Source organism: Mugil cephalus, chromosome 11, assembly GCF_022458985.1.
Source record: "Mugil cephalus isolate CIBA_MC_2020 chromosome 11, CIBA_Mcephalus_1.1, whole genome shotgun sequence".
NCBI lineage: Eukaryota > Metazoa > Chordata > Actinopteri > Mugiliformes > Mugilidae > Mugil > Mugil cephalus.
In genome coordinates this window covers 11,314,036-11,338,630 of record NC_061780.1, presented here as the reverse complement: position 1 = coordinate 11,338,630, position 24,595 = coordinate 11,314,036, and the positions used below count along the sequence as shown (strand labels likewise).

The window sequence follows — 24,595 nt, the reverse complement described above, 5'->3', positions numbered from 1 at the left end:
ATAGTTCTGCATCTACGCCCTGACTCCTTTCACCCGGTTCTCTAAGCAGAGTGATTCTGGAGCACGCAATATTGAACACACTTTGTTCGTGCTCAGCGGCCCAGAATAACTCGGTCATTATGGTGGCGAAAGGGACAGGTTTTGAGTTTGATTTCATGATGGTAATATAGCCCATGTGTGTCGGAGAAGAAAGCCTTCAATGGGGACATCTGTTCAACGCGGCTTACAGTTACAGCCGTGCGATAGGAACAACCTGTGCACACCATATGAACGAAGACCGACCCTCTAACTCTTCATGAACGCAACAGGCAACAAAAGACTTTTTTTTTTTTTTTTTTTTTTTGGAGAGGTATTGACCTGAGAATAAATGAGACACTTTGATTTTGAAGTGGGCACGGATTAAATATCTCTTGTGCATCTGTGGCTTCAGCAGCTACGTGATGTTTCCTGTCGGGGAGTTATCACACTGACCTCTGACATCAGTCTTGCTGGTATGATCACTTGGTAATTTGTCACCAGAGGCCAACATGTCCCCTGTAGCTGTAGTTCATACCTTGCTCTCCAAACGCGTAAAATCTCTATTGCGCACAATACAATGAACGCCCGTCCTCTTTAAGGGGAAAACCGGTCTCACAACCAATGTTTAAATGTTATTTATACTTGAATATAAACTTGGATTTCACGTTTTAACAATATATATATATATATATATATATATATATATATATATATATATATACATACATATTAGGCGGTTTGGCGGTGGGGAATCAGGGGTCAGCGGTATTTCCCCCCCAAGTTAATTCCTAATTGAATTGCCAGTGTAACATTTATCTGGCATGGTTCACAATCACACCGGCAGCAGGAGATGTTGTGTTTTACTCTGCTGAGAGCAAACGTCGAGGGTCAATCAATGCGCTGCGGAGCTGAGGAGCACGGTATGTAGGTTTTACTTCTCGTCACTGCTTCGCCGCATTTTATTCTCCTCGAACGCAATCGCGCAATTTTCGCGACCTGATTTTCTGCAACTTGTCAACAGAAGTCAGAATTAATGAGTGAGCAGCAGATGTACAGATGGAGTTTATCTGAAATCTCAGTAAGACAAGTACGTGTGTGTGTGTGTGTGTGTGTGTGTGTGTGTGTGTGTGTTGTTGTTGTTGTTGTTGTTGTTGTTTTCACGGTGGTATATATAATCTGTCCATTAACACAATTTTATGATAACGATAAATATTTTAGAGACTGTTAAGAGCGAAGCCTGTTTTCACCAGAAGAATTACGCCTTTATTTTGAGAGGAAGACAGCTTAAAACCGAGGCAGACACTCAATTGTATGTTCAATAAATGGCATAAATTTGTTAGAATTGTTGCTAAATATTGGTGTACAACGGCAGCTTAATACACATACTGTAGCTTTTATAATTAAGATGCAACAAAAATAATTGCACGCACAGTGTTGCAGCAGAGTGTATTCCAATAAGGGATCATTTTGTCTGTTGGCTTTTTCCTACACCTTGAATGTAACACAGCGTTAAATCCAAAACGCTCTTGTCCAATCCTAGAAACACAAGAATTAATCAGATAGTCCATCTATCACGCTGTGTAATAAAGGAAGCGACATGGGTTAGGCAGATGATGTGATGAATAATCCCTGGCCGTTTTAATTAACTTTTCCCTGTCCCGTAATGACCAAGCTGGTCAACAGACCCGGTCAATAAGCATGTTAATATCAAACAAATAAAACTGCGGATGATTAAAAACCTCCTGCGTTATTAAATTTGAAATTCAAATGAAATTTATGCTTCCAGTGCACACTGCATGCTAATAGCTCCAGCAGAGAGTCCCAGGATCCAAAGCGCGTTTCTGCCTAGAAGTTCTTATTATGTAACATGAGCTTCTTTATAGATTTTACAAAATGTCAGTGCGCTAAGTGATGAACCTGTTCAGCCTAACCAGCTTTACATTTTATTCCCAGGCGCACACTTCAATCACTTACTTTAATAAATTCAGTTAACCTGCAACATAACGCATATTGCCAATAACCCCTGAAAAAAAAAATCTACATTTTTGAATTTCAAGACACTAAATATTTCTAAAGTCAACCACATCGACCCCTCATCTTCTTCGTTAGTCGTTTATGATAAGAAAAAAATTAATAATCTTCCCCCGGTATGCGCTAGCAGTTTTAATCAAAGCTGTCAAGATAATTGAACACAATTACAGTAATGTGAAAGTTTGAGACGAGGCAATATAGGTCCACGGACGGAACAATGCGGCCTCTATGCGCTGCGTAATAGTTTGTGTATATTAACTTAAAATGAAGTGAAAACGTGCAAAAACCCTGCGGGGGATATTACGCCGCAGCCAGAATAATTTTCTGATGCGAGGAAGATGCAAATAAAAAAAAGGAGAAAAAAAAGAAAAGAAAAAAACTTTAGGTAAAAACACACGTATTTAAAAAAAATCAGGCAGAGTGCAGTGAGATTTCCGAACGCGCACAAGCGGAGGATAAAGTTGCAAATATTTGCATAAAAGAACAAACAAGGCTATTTGAATAGAACTTCCAGAAGAGTTTATTTACTGTATCCGTAGCTGTTATGAGGTATAACCTGCCAACCACAATCCTACATCACCGCTCCCCAAAGTCATCCTTCCTCCTTCTTTAAATTTATGGAATGTGATGTTCTGTAAAATTTCAATAAGTGGCCCCCTAATTCCTCCTTCCTAATTCACTCTCATTTAACTTTACCTTCCTTCCGCTGTCTTTTATTATGGAGGGGGCGGCGGGGGGCTGGAGGAGGGTGGAGAGCTGTCTGAGGCGCTCTATTGATGACCTCACGGTGGTGTGCGGCAGTGCGGAGGGACGGAGCCGCTGATTGGTCGCCCGTGTCACAGCGGCACTTCAAAGCCGGAGAGGAGCCTACAATTGTGGAAGAATGGGCGGAACACATCATTGTATTGCACACCTCTAAAAAAACAGTGCTCTGATTCATAAATATAAAAAGATCCTCTGAGGAGGGCAGTGTTTTTGTGTGATGGCAACTTCACTTCTAGGGGTGAGTCTAAAGGACTTTCTTACTGGTTTAATTAGTTCTTGTCATTGTCCTGCGGAGGGGGATTAAACTTACTGCGGCCGCAAAGTAACCGCGAAGCCAGTGCGTTGGTTATATTTTCAGCAAGCGGTTCGCATGAGAAAGCCGAGGCTCTGTAGACCGGGGATAAGTTTGTGCTGGTGCTCCAAAAACGCGCATGTTTTCCTTGGTGTCCTGTTTGGCATGCATTTGTAAGCGCCGTCTGTCGCATTTCACTTGTCTGCTTCCTGTTTGTCCAGGTAGGAAGTGTTGATAAACTACTGTGATGATTTCCAAAACTTTCCGTAGGAAAAAAACAACAAAAAAAAAAAAAAACATAGTCTTATTATTACCTGCTAAAACTGGGAGAAAGATTTCTTATTTTAATCTGCTCATCTGAGCCGAAACGCTGCGTAAAAAAAAATGTCAACAATTTACCTGTTAAACTTGTTAGACTGACTGAATAGACACTCACAGATTTTTCTTGTCCTTTCAGGAGGAGCCGAGGTTAGGATCGACTCCTTTAGCCATGTTAGCTGCAACATGCAACAAAATAGGGAGTCCGAGCCCTTCGCCATCGGCAATTTCGGATAACTCCTCGTCATTTGGAAAAGGCTTCCACCCGTGGAAAAGAGCCGCCGCGAGCAGCTGCAGCCTCGGATCCGGCCTGTCCGGCTTCGGGGTGTCCCGCAATGGAGCCGGCATCTCGGACTCTTTCGGCACCAACAGCTCCCCGGGATCCAGTGCCTTTTCTCTCACGTCTGGTACCTCGCCTAGTCCCCACTTTGGAAACGATTATTCTGTATTCCAAGCGTCCGTTTCGAGCAGCTCTCAAGAGCCCAACCACCAGCCGGTTTTCATCTCAAAGGTGCACACCTCAGTGGACAGTCTCCAGGGTATCTATCCCAGGATGAGCGTTGCGCATCCGTACGAGTCCTGGTTCAAATCGTCTCATCCCGGTATCCCCACGGGAGAAGTTGGCACCACCGGAGCCTCTGCGTGGTGGGATGTGGGAGCGGGATGGATTGACGTTCAAAACCCTAACGGAGCAGCACTACAAACGTCCTTACATTCCGGTGGACTCCAGACATCCTTGCACTCTCCTCTGGGCGGATATAATTCTGATTACTCGAGTTTAAGTCACTCCGCTTTCAGTACAAGTCCCTCTCCACACCTGTTGACAACCGGCCAGCACCTGATGGACGGTTTCAAACCGGTGCTTTCTTCTTATCCGGACACAAGCCCCTCTCCGTTAACAGGGGCAGGTGGGACTATGCTCTCCGGGGGTCCACCTGCATCTTTAGCCGGGTCTCCGAGGTCATCTGCCCGGCGGTACTCGGGCAGAGCCACCTGCGACTGTCCCAACTGCCAGGAGGCTGAGAGACTGGGACCGGCGGGCGCCAGCCTCCGGAGAAAGGGTCTCCACAGCTGTCACATCCCCGGCTGCGGGAAGGTTTACGGGAAAACGTCGCATCTAAAGGCGCATTTGAGGTGGCACACCGGCGAGAGGCCGTTTGTGTGTAACTGGCTGTTTTGCGGGAAGAGGTTCACTCGCTCCGACGAGCTCCAGCGACATTTACGCACACACACCGGGGAGAAACGATTCGCGTGTCCGGTGTGTAACAAGAGATTTATGCGTAGCGATCACCTGAGTAAACACGTAAAGACTCACAGCGCCGGGGGATCCGCGGGATCCGGCTCCGGGGGCAGCGGAGGGAAGCGGGGGAGCGATACCGACAGCGAGCACAGTGCGCCGGGCAGCCCGCCGTGCCATTCCCCAGACCTGTTGCACCCAACCGAGGCAGCCCAGGGAGTGGGCTTAAACGGCCTCTAAAGCTCCCAAACAGTGAAGTAAAAACTGTGATACGCAGTGTTGTGATGAGAGTGTCCGAGGTGGACATGAAAGTGGACATACCTTGGTGTGTGCCAAATGCCTCGTCCTGAGTGTTGTCATTTAATGAGAAAAAAAATAGGCCTATATACGTTTCTTTGATATTTTCCAAGTGTTTAAGACTACTAATTGCATAATTTCCTAGCTGTACATCAAAAAAAATTCTCATTAATACATCTGCGGTGTGAAAGTGTAATCAAGTTCTTGTGACACACATTGGAGGAAGGCACAAGTGAAACTTTTTTTTTCTCTAAAGCCGGATCCCGAATACGCCTGATGTTTTATTTCCCACTATATACAAAAAGCAGAAACACTGCTGCGAAAAAAATAAAAAAAAATTAAATAAAATGGGCCTGTAAAAGTTATGCTACTGTCATGGCCTACATATTGTTCAAAACCAAACACTGGCACTTTATTATCGAGCAGGAGGGAGTGCTTTTGTCACTGTGGATGGACTGCTCGGTAGGAAACAAATACCTGGTGGTGTAGTAAGGCGAGACATGGGACGAGAAGATTTTCATTATATCGCCCAGTCCCACCATTTGGTAAAGGAAGAGCAGGTGTAGGTTTATATCACATATCGCTGTTCACTCCACGAGCGCCAAGTTTGTAAGTAGGCCAGCCGAGGTTAAACTTACACTTTAACTTCGCTGCAAAAAAAGAAAAAAAAAAGAAAAAGAAAAAGGTGTTGTACATAACTGAGAAATGTAGGTTAGAATAATTACAGCCCATTGTAAAGGTGAGCAATGTATTTGTCCAGGAGACGATTTTGTATAGGTATTTCTAGTTGTATATGGACTCTAGTAAATATTTGAAAATATACGGAAAAAATGTACTTGGATTTTTTCTTTGACATGATATGAAATGTATTGTGGGGAGTTCTATTTAACCACGAGTTTTCTTGTATTTAGGGGTCTATCATTAGGCGCACTTTGAATTTATTTGTAAGGTTTTGGAAATCATTTACTGTTTTACCCGCTCATTTTAATTTAAGTAAGCATGTTGTAAAGTGATTTTTAATTTTACAATGATATTTTCCCCTCCCCTCTCTCTCTCTCTCTCTCCCTCTCTCTCTCTCTTTATCTATCTTTCTCTCTCCGAGAATGGCTTTTTATTTAAGCCACTCAATAAAGTCAGTATGAATTCAGACGTAGTTGATCGACTCGGTTTGTTTGATTGTTGAGTCGATGAGACACTTTTTTTTAGTATGACACCAGAAAGTTTGAAATGATTACACCTTGCCTCGAATTTAAGTTTAATTATTAGAACGTATCAGGTGTTTTTAATCTAAAACGGTGCACGTGCTGTATTTTACGATCGCGTGGTTTTTACAGGGGTTTCAGGCCAGTGTTTTATAAAGGGCCTGCAGGACCTCAACCTCAGAAATTATTTTAAAATTCAATAATAAAATTGCATTATTATATAGAGCATCTGCCACGAAAAAATAATACAATGAGGGAGTTTTCATTTAAATTTAAAAACCACTATCCTCGCTTTATGTCCGTTTCTGTTGCGCACGAAAGGCTCAAACTTTTTAGAGGACGAAGCCCAACTGCAGTTTTATCGTTAGTTAATCACCGCGTGGTAAATACCTTGCAATGTTAGCAATATTTCTAACAATATGTACTGTAATTTGGACTTTCTCGATTTTCTTATCCCACAGTTTTTATGAAAAATATACATGTGCTCCACATTTCTTTGTAACGAAACTTTCTTGCGCTCTACAACGGACAGTTTCCCATTCTTGCACATTTTTATTTTATTTTATTTTTTTATTTTAATGGAGTTACAGGTTTATTATTTAGTCTTGTAAAAATGCCTAAATTATTTATAGCAGTCTGTAAATATTTAAATAGTAAGATGTGGACAATTCAATAAAAGTTAGGTTTGTGGTGAAGGAGTATTTAGGTTCAACTTTAGGCTATGGATTCAATTCCATTTGATCTCGAGTTAGTGAAAAAAAAAAGATTTGGCTATTACTGAAATTCAAGATTACCAATAGAAATTTTACAGAAACAATAAATAGCCATTTAAAAAAAAAACAAGTTATTTATCTACATTTTTCCTCTCCAACGTGTGTATTTGAACTAACCTTCTTATCTTCACTCTTGACATTTCTTACATTGAGCAGAAAGGATTGAGCATTTTCTGTCATTACAACTGATATGAAACTATTTTCTTTGAAGTTTTTTTACCTTTTTCTCTCCTTGGTCCTGAGTGTAACGTTCAAATTTGCACAGTCGATCTTACGTGACAGTGTGCGCACTGACGCCACATCCATCCTGATGTCAAACACACCTTATTTGCTACAAAACAAAATGATGCGGATGGAAAACACGAAAACCGCTAAATTATTTCTACTTCTCGTGTTTTCTCTCATTTGGCTCACCGCGAGGAAGAAACTAAAGTCACGAGCCTCCAAACTTCTGTCAGCCAACCTTTCATGTACAGCTTCGTAGCGCCATCTAGCGCTTTCCGTTCAAACAACAGCGATTTAAAGATCCACCCTGAGCTCTGGGGGATGCGTAAGTCGTTTGATGCAGGAGAAAAAAACTTTGGTTTCTGCACAGATCAACACATGGGGCATCCACGGGGTTCACGTTATGTAAAGAGAGCATAAGAGTGCCACCAGTTCACCCACCTGGTCTGTCACACTTGAGTTCTGGATGCCATGCAGTGCTACAGGTGCTGGTGAGAAATCTGCAGAGTACTCCACCACGACTCTGGTAATGGCTTTAAACAAGTCTGAAGTAAGCAAAGTATAAATTAGACTGAAGGTACTTACACACACTGAGGAGGCCTCATTTAGTCCTGCACATGTCGTCAGTGCGGTGGATGTTCTCTGAACCCATCACAGGCAGTCTCCAAATGTTTTGTTGAAATTTCTGAAACAGATTCATAATAACATATTTAACGCTCATTACTCATTAGGATAAAGTTTGGCGCACGTGCACGCGTGAACAAAGTTGCAGCTGGCATTACTTCTCCTGACTATTCCCTGACACTCCTCTGTTCATGCAGTTTATTTTTTATTTTTTTTCTGCTGTGGTGCAGTCAAGGAGAAAATTGCGCAGAATGAAATCAAACCAAGTTCAGGTGTTCATAAAAAAAATGGAGGAGCAGATGTTCTTTGAATAAAGACTTTTTTTTTCACCCCCTTGCTGGGTCATAAAAACACAGATCTGTAGAAGTCACACTCCTAAGAGCTCCGGCTCAATTAGTCCAGATTTTTATATTTGTTAAACAGTAAAGTGTATGTTAACTGATTGGCAGTCTATAAAGTTACATTTTTTGTGCATTTCCTTTTGAGAGAAATAGACTGAGGAGGAAGAATGAATATTTAGTTATGCATTATGGCATATTTATTGATTTCATAGAGGTTAATTTATGTTTCAGCTTTAAAGAAAAACATTGTGTAATTCCAGGAAAGACTGAATTAAGATGTGATTTAAAAATAATGGAATAGTAGATAGTTCTAAAATTGGAAAATACATTTTAGAAACTCGCATTTGGGCTGAATATGAAAATGTAGCTCCTGAGTTAGCATAGATATACATATATTTAAATAAAGGATCCGTTTCAGTTTGAGAGTGCACAAGCTCATGTTGTCATACCGTTAGCACCTTCACACACTGTTGCAGCATCACTTTGGTCCTCGGAGGAATGTCCCACCGCTGGCCTCATTTGAATGAAGCTGGCCTCAGGAAGTGCGCACTTGCCAGGATGAGGAGGGTGAGCTGCCAACTGTGCACGAAGGCCACAACAACAGCCATGGTCAGAGCACACAGCGCCGCCGGCAGCCAAGTTCAGCTTTGATCCAGTCACCTGGAAAACAGGAAAGAAATAATATCACACCCGGCCGGATCAAACTGGCACGTATTGATGGCTTTAAATGCGGCGTTCTGCTTAATGAACTCGAGTAAATCACAAAATCTTGAAATCCGCGGCTTTAAAGAGACCTGTGCTGCTATTGATATGCTGAGATGTGGACGCATTTAGTCGTCATAGTGTTGTCGTGACACCTCTCACTGCATCTGTGGCCCATTCTGTGGTTAAAGCCACCATCCGCCCTGCAATTGTCATCAAACCACCCAACCTCCCGGGAAAAGCAATTTGACGAGGTTCAGGGGTGAGTCAAAATAATTAGCAGTAATTGCTGCAACACTGACAGGAATGCCCTTATACAATGCAATTCAGACTCATTTGTGTCACAGGTGGCGTTTCACCTGTCAGATCTGAGTGGAATATTTAGATCTGAGATTCGCTCGTTTTCTGCTTTATTTTTTTCTTTCTTTGGTGAAAACATGATTCTCTGTGAATGCAGCAGTGATGTCTGCAGTGAGAAAGTAAAGCCATGCTAAATCAGTGAAGAAGATTTGAGCCATTAGGTGAAATCTGAGCCGGTGTCTGTGTAATGACATGTCTAAACACTACAAAGGCATTAACCATCTTCCACTGAGCCTTTGATATTAATGCATAGCAATCGCGTGGAAAAGTTTTAATACAGCTTAATCACAGCTTTTCACACGTGTGGGCGTTTGTTTCATCGGTCCTCACTAGAAGTATAAACTCTGTATTAACTTTCAGGCAGTTTTATTTAGGCCCAAATGTTCAGACTCACACATTTGGCTTCCAGTTAAACAAATTATCATTTAAAAAATAAAATAGATTGATTAAATCAATCTCAAGCCAAAAAGAAACGTCTTTCCACCTGAATGGTAGAGAAATGGCTCCACCAAGTGGCAAAATGATGTAAGTGCCCAAAACCCTTTTTTCCTTCCCAAGAATCCTCTGATTCTTGAAATTAATTTCCTTCTTTAACCTCTTGACCTGAGCTTTTGTTTGCAATGCATTTTTAATTTTTCCAAGGTATTTTGAGATTAGTAGGACCGAAGAACTATAAAAACTAAGCCTCATCTATGAGCAAGAAGTAGTTTTTGGAAAAAAAAAATGTCCTTAAATGTGGGCAACGTGATTACCCAATATGTAACGAAATATAAAACTGAACATGGCTGTGCAAAGACAGAATTGCAAATAATGAATTCCCAATGTCCTCAAAGGAATACCTGCTAATTAGCTACAATTTGCTTGTAGAAGTTTGCACGTCATATTAAACTAGAAAAGTTAATAAGCGTAAATAAACAACTTTCAACTGTAAAACTTGATGAGGTTTTGCACATTTTTGCACGTTTGTCACGTCTTAATGTAATGTAATGTAAATTCTGGTGAAGATCTTTCTCACAGGCAACAACATACAGCCCATTCACATTGGTGCGTCTACACGATGCAAGTACAAACAGCTACACAATGTGTTTGTACTGTTACTGATAATGATCAAAGTTTAGTTCATATTTGCCTCATCGTCGTCATCATAATATGTGTTAAGGGTCGTTTGGTTGCAGAAAAAGCTCAGGTAAAACTAATTTTCCTAATCAAGAGTCAGAGTGAGCATTGACCGAGAGTCAACATGCACAAACCCAGAAAGTATTTCAACGCAGTGGAATCCAGTCCATTTAATGTTAACAATTACGTCTGTGCGTGTCCTGCTGCGACAAGCAAAAGTGTCTGTTGTGAATGAACGTGTCTGGAACATTAGCAACGGCCGCGAGTGTCCTAGTGAATCACTGCGACGTGGCAGCGAGCCAGAAAATACCAGTATCGGGCCTGAGAACGTGAAGAAGCTAAATGGAATTGTTTGTTTATTCTGTCATTTGTAGTTTCCCTCTCTGACGTCCTACTAAAAACAGATAAGTAGTCTGTGGTTTCTCCTGGTGAACAAGTCTAGTGCCGGGTGCAAACTTACAATGTGTCTTTCAATGCGTTGTGACTTCTTTACTTAAGCCACAGATGCCATTTTAACATGAAAAGGAAGATGTATTGTGAAGAAGGCTGACAGGCTTTAACACAGAGAAAGCACTTATTAAAAGGATGCATTAATTGTTAGTTTGGCCTCCTTTTTTTCTTTATCAGCTTGTTTATAGAGATTAAAAGCAGAGCTTGTAACCATTGATGTTCCCCAAATAGCTTCATGGGAGAATTCACTCAGAGCTCTGTCCTCTGTCTCACGTATTTGAGTTATCCCACTCTCTACTGGCGATAAAACGACTGCAACTGTGCTCTGGTGAATGAACATAGAATGGAGACCTAGTTTAAACCCAGATGAGAAGAATGTATACTCAAAAAAATGAAATTAATTAGACTTCATTCAATGTACTTGAGCCTATAATGGAACAGAATAGAACATTTAAGTTGATTGTACCAATAACCATGTTACAGTAACTTAAGAGTCTTGGTTTAAACAATCATTTTTAAGCTTTTTAAGTGTGTATTATTACCAATTCTAAAACTAAACCAAACTGAATTCTTTATTGTAACTGACCAAACTTTTTAGTTCCTGAAACTCAAAACCAACATTCCGCATGCACAGAACACGATACTGTGAAACATTTGGTTACAAAAACAAAACAAAATCGAAACAATGTGATCACTTCTGTGGCTTGGGTGCGTTACTGAGCCATGCTAAACCCCCAGTTACGGCAGCCAGTCTCCACGTTTGCTTCAAAATTCATAATCTACTCAAGTGTGCTTAGTCACATTCCTTAAGAAATGCTTGTGAAAGAAGGGGCTTACATCCAGAGCACAGTGCAGAAGGAATAAAACAAAGATAGCATATGGGATGCAAATGTAAGGAGAGCTTTTCCTGAAGAAATGTGAAGTTTTGGAAGCAGGATTGCATTTTACATAAAAGATCATAGCTTTATCGGTGTACTTTGCATCAAAACGAACATGATTATTATATAGAGACTCACTTATCAGAAGACATTTTTGCTGTCATTATCAGATATTTTTCTTTTTTTAGTTCTTTTTTTCTACAGCATGGCATATACGAGGCATTTGTCCACAAGGGACATTTGTTTGCAGACTATCAAAAGCCAAAGAGTTAAAGTGAACAGTGCAAACTGTGATTTGTTTTTGCACCTTTGCACTGAAGTTGTGACTCTTGAAAATCTTCTCAAACCTTAATCTAAGCCCTCCCTTTCTTTTGCCCAGCAATGTTCTAGTAACGTTACCTAAAGGTAAATTAAAAATAGTTCATATCAACAAAAGCCAGGTCTGATCATGCAGTAAACATCAGTAGTTGCAGTAAAAATCAACATACAACTCATGCTGGTTTTTAAGAAATGCGGTTAACTCCAGAGTTACACTGTGAGCGGCTAACATGCTGGTTTCCTCCTATATTATTTCTGGAATTAGTCAGTGTTAGTGATCTATTCAGTCACTCATCGTATGCATAACCTGTTCAGAGAGAAAGCATGACCTGTGTCCTTGATGAGATTAACCTTTAAGTTCACTTTGACTTTGATCTAAACTCACTCAAACAATGACAGAAGAAATCAATAACAACCCCGCAAAGATTTAGTTGGGAATTAAAAGCCAGGACGAGAAGAAGAAAACTTTTTCACATTTGTCTTTCTTTTGTTTGGTTTTTCTGCTTCATTCATGTACTAAAACATTCACATAAGCACCTGTTTCCGCCGCCAGAGTTTCCCAAAGCTGCGTGGCCTTCACGCCTTCAGTCGGTTTAAGAACATAAAACTAATAATATTTGTATCTTTAGGTTGAATCCAGTTTTATGTGGCTCTTCGTCAAAGCAGTGGGAGTCAACATGAGTCATGGCATATTTGGGTGACCTTTCAGCTTATCGCCGCACTCCTGTCGAAACCACAGGTATCGCTCAGTTGTTTCAGGTGTTGCAAGCCTCATGCGTAAACAGACGGTGGCATTCTGGGTAATGTAGTCGCCCGACTCACGAGGCCACTCCTCCCCCAGGAGTTCCTGTATGAATTGAAACTTCCAGTCCCAAAATCCTCCGTGCCGCAGAGCCTACACGGTTAAAAAAAAAAAAAAAAAAAAAAAAAAACGCGTGTAACATGAGAGGGAGTGCTCCACGCACAGGTACGCCCTAAAAAAAACAAGTGTAAATGATAGTGGCTCGGCCTCTTTTCCTGCCAGCGCGCCGGAGGAAATCTACATACATCTCATGCTGACGGTGAGATCCTACTTTGTTTTTTTCCCCCCCATCCTCGATTTTAATAATAGGAAGTTGCGCACAAGGAAACGGTTTATTAGTATGTAACGACTCGGTGTGCACCTGTTCCGACGCTGTTACTGACGTGTGTTACGGCTGTGATTAGTGAAGCTGGAGGGATTGTGAGTCTGGATCTCGGCTGCTAAGAGTTTCCTTCGCCCCGTGTGGATTATTCAAGAAGGTAAGATATGTTTTTGCTTTTGTAATCTTTTGTAAATACAAAAAAAAAAAACGCGCAAGATTGTTGTTAGGATTGTAACAAAACTTTTACATTGTACATTTCTCGCTGAACAAGAAAGTATAGAAAAACCAGTACATGGCGCACTAAGTAAGTCTTCCATTCCGTATTTGACATTTCTTTCTGTCATAGTTTAGTGACACTGCACTTTGATCATAGCAAGAAGCTCAGAGAGAACCGACTACTGTGCCATGGGCTTGACAAGACCAACCTGTTTTTGTGCACTGGTGTAAGAAACCACATTATTAATGACTGACTCACTGTGACAAGTCCTGAATGGGTAGTGTCATTTTACGCCAACAAGTGACAGGCCGAGGAGTTCAGGCTTTATTCTCTGTTTTGGAACAGTTTCCTGTAACAAACAGAAGCTCTGCAGAAACCCCGAGGCTTCATTGTGCTGAAGGACGCATATATGTACAGGACAATAACTTTACTTGCGATACTTCCATTGTGTATTGTCACCTGTCACTGCATTCATAAATCCATCCCCGAAGATTAGTGTGTCTGCAACTGACGTTTGCACGAATCAATGCATCTGCTATTTATTCCATTGTTCCAGGTAACAGAGGTGGAAAATTTCATGTTTTGTCTGAGAAAGAGTCACATGCTAAGGATGATCAACTTTAAAATAACAGATATTTAAATGCGTAAATTATGCATTTCTTCTTTAATAATGACTTAACAGTCATAAAATTCCTGCTAACATAACTCATCTGCTGAAAATAATTCTGCACTCTTATTCCTATTTGCCATGTTTAAATACAGTTAAGTTTTTCAGACCAGTAAAATGAGAAAGTGAGCGATTAAAACAATTCAGTTGTGATATTTACAGATCAAATTATGGCAGCTGGAAGAACCCGGTCATTCCGACGTGTGGGGAGTCTCATGCGGACTCGATCCGAAGGCACACTGATTGATCTGAGTGACAATGGCCCAACCAGCAACAACCTGAATGGTAAAAAACCAAAAAAAAAGTCTTGCACGAGCAGCTTCACTGGAAACCTGCTCATCATGTTAGCATGCATTCTAACCAGACTCTTCTTTATGACTTTGTCAGGAGTGACGCAAAACTCAGAGTGGCCGCTTTTACAGCCAGAAGTGTTACCGTCGTCTCAAGAGAAGAACCCCTTTTGGAACAAGCTGTCTGCATCAAACCCTTTTTTGGACGACATTGTCCACGGCAGCACGGACAAACGTATTCCTGACACATCAGATGTGATACAAGACCATGAAAAGCATTCAGACAATAGTAATGACGACACCTACAGCACATCTTCAGACGAGAGCAACGTCGGGAAGTTTTTGGAAAACAAACACAAAATCAGCCACAGCTCTGGGAGGTGGAGGAGTGCTTCAGACATCCTGGACGATCTGGAGAGAAAGGCGCCAAAACAAGAAAACTGTTTCAGCCCACCAGGGACGGTGCTGAACCCAGACTTCGAGTGGCTAAAGAATGACAGGGAGGCCTATAAGATGGCCTGGCTGAGCCACAGACAGCTGACACGCTCATGCTTGGACTTAAATCTGATCAGCAAGAGCCCTGGATGGGCTCAGACGCAGGCCACGAACTTTCAAGTCATCAGTAAGATCGGTCATGATGGAGGCTCTGTGCAGTTACATGAATCAGAAATTTGCATCCATATCCCAAAAGGACACGTTCCTCCTGGAGAAGTCCAGGAAGTTACACTGAAAGCAATGCTAGACCCTCCTCCTGGACTCAACAACAACTACGTGACAACCATAAGTCCCCTTCTCGAGGTGGTTCTCAGTAACATCAACACAAAAGAGTGTCTGTCTCTGGAGATGAAACTGTCAGGAGAGGTGAAGAAAGACCCTTTAAGTCAGGTAATGACCACTGTGTCCGGACTGGTGTCCAACAAAAAAGATGGGCCTTATCTCAAAATGAACGACTGTTACATTAACAACAATAAGATGCAGATGAAGTTCCAGGACCTGAAGACACATTTTTATGTCATTGCGGTCGCAGAGGCGTCTGCGCTGCAGAGCCCTGCAACGTCAATCTGGGATTACCTTGACCGACAAATTACAGTGGCGGTTTATGGCCCCAGGTACATCCATCCATCATTCAAAGTTGTAATAGTTGTCTGTTGTCATGATGATGTCCCACCAAAGCTTCCATTTTCAGATGTATGCAGAGGCAACAAAAATCTGCCTCCTCTTGTGCTGCAACTGTGGGGTAAACACAGGTTTAAACCAGACCGGCTGAACAACCTGCATGTTGGTGTTGGCATCACCGGGTCCATGTTTAAAATCAAACCTGAGGACAAACTGAAAGAAGTGCGGCAAAGTCAGCTCAAAATAGGGACCGTTCTGCACCTGCCGGTTGCGATGTCTTGTTCTGGCAATGCAGAAATGACTCCTTTTAAATTAGATGTCGGTGTGAAGGAATCAAACACGTCGACTGTTGCGCACTTCCACGTTCCTTCCCCTCCTGCAGCTCCCATTAGATCAGAAAAGCGGGTGTTGAGGCAACTTGAAAAGAAGATTGAAATGGCAAAAACGACGCCTATTCCTGAAGAAAGTGGTCCCGATTTGCCCAAATTCACGGACAAACCTGTGAACCTGCAATGGTACGGTGTAGCTCTGAAGTCAGTGCTCCGTCAGCCTCGGGTAGAATACCTTCTGGAGTACTTTAAAGGTGAGACGGTGGCTATCCTTTCCAGAGAGACTGTTAGGTCAGTGGGTAACTCCAAAGTAAAGGAGTGGTACATCGGATTCCTCAGAGGTAGGATTGGTTTGGTTCACTGTAAAAACATCAAACTCATAACCAAGGACCAGGTGATCGACTTCACCGGCATTCAAATCACCACAGAGGTCCTCTTGGATAACATGACGCTGCCCTTCAGGAAGCTCACGTACATGTACTCTGCTATCCAGACGATGGTCACTGAACACATAACCAGCTGGAGAGATTTTGCCAACGCCCTAGGGTACAAAAACTTGTCTCTGGACACGATCACACGGAGGCGCGCTGAAACCGAGGCTGATAAGGTGGCCTCCGTTCTGGAAAAGCTCAAGGAAGACTGCCACACCGGGAAGAGCAGGAAAAAGTTCCTGCATGAACTCATGGTGGTAAGTAGATTGAAAGTATTATGAAATCTCCGCACCTTGGAAACATCCGGCACAACAAACTCACAAACCAGTTTGAAAGCCGATGTACAGCTAATTTAGGTGTTATTATTATTCTCTAGGGCCTGTTGAAGATGGACTCTGTGAATGTTGTGGCCCAGCTCATTCAGAACACCATCATCCTGTCCACTGCTGTGGAGCTGGGAATACGATGGAGGGAGCTCGCCGAGAAGATGGGAAAACTCTCCAGCGCACAGATAACCAGCTATGAGGCACCACATCGAGGGAAGAGCGGCGAAGTCTCCTCCCAGGTCAGTTTAACAGTATACGTTGGTGCACAAGTAATGGATACACTAAGCCACACAATTTATCATGAATCTCATCAGTAACTGTTACTGTACTGTTCTGTTTCAGTCCATGTGGAAGCCTGCTTATGACTTCCTGTTCTCCTGGAGTATGCGTTATGGAGACAGCTACAAGGACATGATCCAGGATCTGCATCTGGTCATGGACAAAATGAAGAACCCCGCCACCAGACAGTGGAGGCATCTGACCGGTGCGCTCATAACAGTGAACTGCCTCGATGTCTTTCAAGACTCTGCCTACCCTAAACACTAAACCTTTCGCAAAACAAACCTGGGAAAACAATGCAGTGACTTTGGTTACAGTAACAAACATGTTACCCGGCTTTCTCAGTTCCCGTGAACAGTAGCATTTTATACAGAAAGCCGTTTTATTTTCTGAAATTCATCCAGGTACATACACTAAATGTTCTCGCAATAATGAGCTGTGCAGGAAAAGAAAGAATGTGATTTGGCCTTAAAGTCAAATTTCATTTTGGTAGATCAGTTTCATGTTTATAGGTCAGTAATTCCCAATTAACATCAAGTCATTCTCTGTATTCTGTTCATATTCTACCAGAATCCAAAGGATTTTTAAGACTCCGGTGAACATGTGTATAATTATTTTTTAGACTAGTAGTTCTAGTAGTACCTTTTTCTGTCTGTTTATCTGCTGGATATGAAAATGATCTACTGAGTAGAAAGTTTTCTCTGCCAGTAAACAAGCTATAAAAAAGCTATTATGCATGTGTCATATGCGGTTGTTGTGTTACATGTCAGTAGTGTTTTTATACTGCAATGCAATGTTTTTGATGTGCTCAAAGCAAATAATTTAATAAGGTATAAAGTGTTACATTTTTATTGCCAAATGGAGACGCCAGTGTGCCACGGCAGGGCGGTGCCATGTACAGCAGTGCCTTCAGTCACCGTTGCATTCTTTCATACTGAAATGTAAATACATAAGATATGAATATGAATAAATATTTTGAACGTTCATCTTGCCTTTTAATGGAAAAAAAGCAAATACATTTTATTTATTTTTTTAATTTTAATGGCAAGTCGAGTACTCCACCGGAGCTTTTACACTTTCTTATATCACACCATTTAAACAAATCCCTCAAGTGTTTTCCAATGATTTTCGTAGACTTACTATTTGCTTTTCCCTACCCTGTTTGTTTAAGCTAGTTTCAGCTCAGAGCATTGTGTGTCGTTCCCAATCAAACAGAGAGCTCAGAACGCTGGTTTACCCTTGGCTGGGTGAACGCACCACGGGAAAAGTAAATCAAAAATGGTTCATGGTATCAGGCGACAGAGTGAACTGATTTAATCTCCAAGCGGAGAATGACTGCATGAAGTGGTGCTTCGCTTTTTTTTTTTTTTTTTTTTTTGTTTAAGCGGTTGACGACAACATAATGTGACGGATAGGACGAGGAACAAAAAATAAAAAGTAGTGCGGAATTAGACTAATAATCATTTCATGGGTGTCGGGTCCCTCCTGTTTCTGGAAAAACAAAATATTTGTCATACTGAAACTATGAATAAATGCTAAGTATATTTAGTCCATTGATTAACGGAGAGCAGGCAATTAGAGGGAAAAAAGTAAAGTCAAATGATAATAATTACAGAAATAACCTTTTGTAGCTTATTTAAATATAAATGCAAAACCTCAAATATTCCACATTTGCACTGAGAAGATCATAATACTGATGCTCCTTCTGTACTTTGCAGAGCTGCTCTGTGCTCACTACATCTTTCATTAGGAAACAGGACAATGATCCTCTGTTTCAGTGATAATGGCAGAAGGTTAGTTTAGAGAATGGATTCTGTGTCAGATTATCTGCTTTATTCTCTACTTTAAACGTGTGATTCATCAGAGATAAGAAATAAAAGGAGTTAACAGTGATTAAACGTCACCAGGTTCTTTGTAGCTGGAAACAGGCCAGATAATGACCGTAATGTGATGAGCTCAGGTCTCAGAATATCACTCCAAACACGTAACCCTAAAACTTACAAAATAATGAACAGTGGAAAAACAATGAACAATCAAGACAAACACAGAGAGAGATGGCCTCTATATTTCACATACAGGAAATGATGCACAGGGCTGATGGTACTACAGAGGAGGTCGGAGGCAGTACACTTTTCAAATCCCCGTTTTTCAGATGCAGTGAGGCGGCAAACTTGGCGCCTAATGAAATGTGACTACTTTTGTTCTGGGAAGCTTTTTATAGGCGGTTTGAGAGTGCAAGTAACAGTCAGTTATTATGAATAATGCCTTCAGCTCGAGTCTTTGCATGTTTGCAGTCCGAGAGTGAAGCTGCAAACATTCAAATTTTCAAATTCTAGAAATCCCAGTCTTCAACACAGACCCAGACTGACCCACTGTTCCTAATTAGACTTTAACAGATTTATCCGTCCTTGTCATGTGATACTCATGCCAAAAACAAAAAGTTCTAGGTTCGTGAATATTTTACTGATAAAGGTAAATACACACGGAGTCTCCTTTCTCACAGTGTGACACGGAAGATGCTCCCAGACTCTTACTTCCCAAGCAAATCCCTTAAACCTTTAGCAATGCATCAATCCAGGCACACGGGAGGTTTGCACTAGCCGCGGCATCCAGATTTATGTTTGTTCAGCTTACTACATGTACATTTTCTTGATCCCCCTAGCTTTTTTTTTTTTTTTTTTTTTTTTAAGCTAAAATCTCAGGACAGATAGGATTTCGAGAAGTATCCCACACAGATCCCGTTGGCCATTAGGACGATGGACAGGGTGAGACTCAGCAAACAAAGCTCATCTCAGCTGCTCCGCCTGCTCTGGTTGGTGAGCAGGGGTGGGATCAAGAGAGGATTGGCACAATAATATTTCTGTAAGACGGGGGAAAAAATGCTGAATTTGCAGTTTCTTCTACCTCTCATCCAGGTTCACCGCCAAGAAAAACTTCAGTCTGGTAAAGCCTTAGTCTAACCGAGGGGATGTTGACTGACTATCACATTACAGTCATGTTTTCTACTCTACACTTAATCCTGTGACGGCTTCATGTCATGTTTTTCCAGCAGCTCTAATTTTACCTTGTGCTAAAAAAAGGCCCCGGGAACAGACTGCAAAACTATCTGTGGTGTCTCACCCAGTCTTACCCAGCGTAACCCTCTAATGGAGCGTTTAGCTGATGGTTACAGTTCAACACAACTCATTATTTTTCCGCAATTGTGTATATCTAATGATACATACAGTACAACGAAAAAAAAAAGGTATATATGCAGTGCATGGGCCATTTTTTTTTCTAACAGAGCCTGACACTCTTTACTCCAGTAGGTGGCGCCATTGTTCTGACGTGGGACCAGTTTCAGTGCTCCTCTTGATGTGTGTCAGCTCTGATGTGTCACCGCCAAGCAACACCTCTTTGATGAATAGATAAAAATAACTCATCTCGCACCTCATTGTGTCTTTATCTGTCCGGGACATTATCTCACGTGACAGTGACGAAAACAATGACTCAAGCGCTTCAACGGTGTCGAGCGCATGCAAAAAAATGACTCATTATTCCATGTTATTATTGCCTGCGTGCCGTTTTAAAATTCTGCGCGTAGACAGAAAAAGTGTTTGTCTCTTGTTGAAGGCCAGCGCTGGATTACAACAGAACTCGCGAGTATTCGGGGATATTTCTAGTATTTTCCATCCCAATAAAAACCGCGGCATGCGTTTAACACATCCTGCTGTTGTAGGCGAGCGCAAGAAAAAAGTCCAAACTCTTGATTTCTGGAGCCAACAGCCATGGGAGCGATGCACAAATCACCGCTGTGAACAGAAGCATTCCTCTGTCCTCCAGGGTATATAGGGCTTCATTTGGTTTGCCTCTGTGATATATGCCGAGGGCAAGAAGTCATTTAGCTTTCAATTTATTAGCCCGCTGATTTATGCACGCTGCGAAGGTAGTGTTGGTGTCTCACAGCCCCCGTCCGTCCCGTCCCCCGCCCCTGCACCCACCGCCCCTCTCAGATGGAAGCCTAATAATTTGGTAACGGATGATGTGAAAGAGGAGAAAGTTCAGCAATTAGAAAAGGTCTGAAAAAACGTGGGTTTACAGTTTCTAAGGTCGCACTTCATTCATCACCGGTGTGTTGGTCGCTCGGTAAAGGGTGAAATGCGCAGCAGTGCTGAGTAACCTGCACCGTGGTCCGGCTTCACGTACGAAGGAAAGGAAACCTGACCAGAGCAGCGCCTACAACAGAATTCTGGCTCAAATTCAGGTCTGGACTAACATTAATTAGGTTCAGCAGCAACACAAGGTACAATAAATCAAAGGTCTGTCTTCCTCTGGGGTCAGTTGCGTTTAACAGACACACAACGGTGCATAACACGGCTGAACACAACTGCAACTTTCTTCTGGTAGAGAACGTTTGTGGAGGACGTTACAAGGTGTCGATTGTTACCCAAAGATCAATGCCTTTCTTCTGACTAACAGCCTGCTTGGAGCCTCTTCCCATGACCACCGCTGGGAAGGAGGAAGCTCTGTTACCACATGACTCACAAGGAAAAAAAAAAATAAAAAATAAAACCTGAAGTGTTTGGCAGCGTTCAGAGCGGCTTTGTGAGTAATCACCGTCCACATCCTTGGACACCTCACTATTGCTCCCACTCTCACTTTTTCCATCAGCCAACCTCACTGGCTCTGCGCTTCGTCATGGCAGAACACTGCGATAAAGATTGGGGGGAAAATTAGGAGACCCAAATAAGCCCAGTGTTTTCTGATAAACATCCGCATCTGCACGTCGGACCACAACAAAGCGCTCGATTTACCCGAGATTACTTCGCCTTCGGCGGGATGACGGCAAACAGTTGCGCCACTTCCCCGCTGTTAGGTTTATTTTTGTTGATGTGATCACATCCTATGTTGCAGTAAGTAAGTTTTGTCAGGTGTGCCATGGCGGGGTGGGGGGGGAGGTGCAAAGACTGCTGACAGGTCTGATGTACCAACCGTGACACTCCCACTTCGTCAATAATCTAAAAACCAGATGGAGGAGGGCTGGGAATGAGACACGGGAATGTGCAGGATTGCAGCACAACATCATGATAATGAGCACTTCACTACTCTGGTTGCCATTGCATAAAATAAGCCCAGGGACGGACTCGGTCCTCGAATCTGCGGACTTTTTGACGATCACTGTAAACAACTAATCTGTAGTATTGGTGGTGGTACTTCATTTAACTCAACGAACTTGCATAACTTTGATCAAATTAAACACACTAATACACCAACATAAAGCTAACCAATTTAAGAATGTCTTTGGAGATCATTAGCACAGAAGTATGAAATTAGTTCTGCAGAAAAATGGCGCCTATACTTCTACATTACATTAATAATAATGACGGGGGAATATTTTACCTTCTTTATTTACAGCTGGGTTGTTTAGTGCAGGTGTTCCCAACATCCGGTTTGGATGCCTTTAAAGATAAACATGCATATACAAAAAGAAAAAAGAAAAAAAGAAAAGAAAGAGAGAAGTCACAGGATAATTCATGATGTAAGAGGGAAAGAGAAACATTTTTTTTTCTTAACTCAAGTGGATGTTTAAGTCAGAGGAGACTGGAGGAGGGTGAAGTCCGGTGGAGCAGCCATCTGCTACCGCTAATCAATCCATCAAACTTTATTAGGTTAGTGCAATTCAAAGTGCTTCATAGGTGAGACAGAAATTAACCATTCCTAAAATGTCGTAGACATCTGAAACAAGACAGAGGCTGCAGAAACTAACACCTTAATCTTTAACATTATGAGAGCCTGTGGGGGAAAAACTACGCATAAATAATATTTCACTCTGAAATCTAGTGGTCTAGAAGTGTAAGTCGCAAAAAAAACATCTCAGGTGCTGTCCACCGGTGTAAACTAGAACCTAGGACGTCGGCTGCTTCCTCTTGTGTTACAGACGCATTCCTTTCACCAACTATTACTTTAAGAATTTCCAGCCGATGTTGTCATGAGCTGCAGGTGTCTACGCTTCACAACAAGAAATGTCTTTGACGGGCCGAATAAAGCTCGCAAGATCCTCCTGCCATCGCAGCTCGGGTGGTTACTGTGGAGGAATCAGGCAACTTTTAGTTCAGGAACAAGTCACATCTTGAGGAGAGCTGGGTGGCCACGGTTGCACAACCCTCACGCCGATGACTTTGACTCAACGACGTCCCGAGACCGTCAGGAAACCCAAGACGTAGTAAGGGGAAAAAAACAAAATCTGCATTCAGCCCGAGATCAGGGAGGGGCTGATAAATCTGTCAGAGAAGAGTGTCTTTTTGGCTAATTTCTGTCAACTAAGGGGGAGAACAAGCAGGGCTGAAAGGTTCCCCTTCCAAAAACAACATAGCTGGAGAGGTAGCCTATTGTGTCCTGACAGATTGGCTTGACTCAAGGAGGAGGAGGAGGAGGAGGAGTAGGAGGAGGAGGAGGAGGAGGTCGCCTCTAACTGACACACCGGGGGGAGCAGAGGTGAACAGAAATCTCGGGGAGATGGGCGCACAGCTGCGTCTCAGATGAGAGTTAGTGTCTTTAGTAGCTCACATAATTTAGAATCGACTGAAACCTAAGTGTCCGTCTATCCGTGTATCCGTCTATCCGTCTGTCCGCTGTTGTTTTTGGCTTTGGACAGGAGACCCTCCTCTGCCTCCTCTGTCCTGATCCCTCCCCAGGTACTCCACTCCACCCCCACACCTCTGCCCATCATCATCATCCCCCTGTACGCCATTCATCCTCGTGTGCAGCTGGAGCACTCTGTTTGACCTCCCCTCTCCTCATAGAGCCCTTATTAATCGGGGCTGCGGTGGGAGTCCTCGCTGCACGTGCGGTTAGAGCGAAAGAGCCACGCCGGACCGCTGACACCGTGCTCGTCCCTTTACGTGAGCCCGTGTGTGACGCGGCGAGCTCCCCTCCGGCCCCGTTGCTCCGCCAGGGCCGGCCTCCAGACGCAGACCAAGATAAAGTCGCCGCTTCTTGCAGTACATTTCCAACACTTTTGTTATTGTTTTACACACGGAGCGGCGCTTATGACATTCCAGCCAAAGGCGGCGGCCTCTGCCAAGTCTGTTATGCACAATATCAATAAGAGGAGGCAGCAGCGCTTGAGAATAATTTCTGTTACCCAGCATGCGCCTTCAAAAAGCTTTCGGAGGAGGGTGTGCTCTTATGAAAATACTCTGTCCATTCCACAGATGCCTTAATTTACTGTTTTCCAAGAAGGAATGATTTAAGCGCAGCAGTGAGAGGTTTCTGCGTTGTCCCGAGTCCGGTGCGTTGAACGCTCGCAATCTAATATCAATTTTACATGATTATTAAAACATTTGATCTGAAGTTAACATCACTTCACAGGCTGATAAAGTATCGGGGCACGTTTTTTGTGTGCCTGCTCTGTTTTATATAGCAAACGTAAATTTAAAAAAAAAAAAAAAAAAAAAAAAAAAAAAATGAAAGGACTAGGTCGACGCTTCATATTTACATCCACATCAGAATAACCGTTGATTCACAGGGACGTTTTCCTTGGCAGAATATAATTCCAATAAAATCTGTTGACAGCGAGGTCTGTGGATCGTCAGAAGCAATAGGAGCATTGTTTCTGGGGAGACATGCTGCTGCTGAATTTCATGAATGTTATTTTTCAGTGTTAGGAGCGCCACAAACAGAATTCCTTTGTATTAGCGTGGCGAGTGAATTCACAGAAACAAGATCCCTCAAGCTCAACCATGAAACCAAAAATGATGTGCGTGGTCATCTACCAGCAGGAGCGAGCGTTTAAACACTCTTCACTTACAATGCTGTATTCACTTTATCACTTTACCACTGTGTTCACTCGCTTTTCCCATCCTTTTAGTGAATCTAGGCTTCATAGCG

General features: G+C 42.4%; 2 protein-coding genes and 1 long non-coding RNA gene across 5 annotated transcripts; 2 read left to right on the top strand and 1 right to left on the bottom strand.

Moving 5' to 3' along the window:
• Positions 1-904: 904 nt before the first annotated feature.
• On the top strand, positions 905-7,003 carry sp8b (sp8 transcription factor b). 3 transcript variants are annotated; one of them, XM_047597596.1, is made up of 2 exons: positions 905-938; positions 3,564-7,003. In XM_047597596.1, exon 2 carries the CDS (start codon positions 3,597-3,599, stop codon positions 4,899-4,901), a length of 1,305 nt encoding a protein of 434 aa, XP_047453552.1. In that variant the 5' UTR covers positions 905-938; positions 3,564-3,596; the 3' UTR covers positions 4,902-7,003. The 3 variants fall into 3 exon arrangements, with proteins under 3 accessions (XP_047453552.1, XP_047453550.1, XP_047453551.1); XM_047597594.1 differs by lacking the exon at positions 905-938 and adding an exon at positions 2,899-3,052; XM_047597595.1 differs by lacking the exon at positions 905-938 and adding an exon at positions 3,060-3,327.
• Positions 2,289-9,020, bottom strand: LOC125015691. Its single transcript, XR_007113636.1, has 3 exons — positions 8,573-9,020; positions 7,744-7,843; positions 2,289-2,916 (listed from the first exon to the last, which is right to left on the bottom strand). It is a non-coding gene; the product is annotated as an uncharacterized LOC125015691 (long non-coding RNA).
• Positions 9,021-12,921: 3,901 nt separating this feature from the next.
• Positions 12,922-17,710, top strand: macc1 (MET transcriptional regulator MACC1). The gene is made up of 6 exons (XM_047597771.1): positions 12,922-13,008; positions 13,154-13,228; positions 14,118-14,240; positions 14,343-16,378; positions 16,498-16,686; positions 16,790-17,710. Exons 3-6 carry the CDS (start codon positions 14,126-14,128, stop codon positions 16,991-16,993), a joined length of 2,544 nt encoding a protein of 847 aa, XP_047453727.1. The 5' UTR covers positions 12,922-13,008; positions 13,154-13,228; positions 14,118-14,125; the 3' UTR covers positions 16,994-17,710.
• Positions 17,711-24,595: the final 6,885 nt, after the last annotated feature.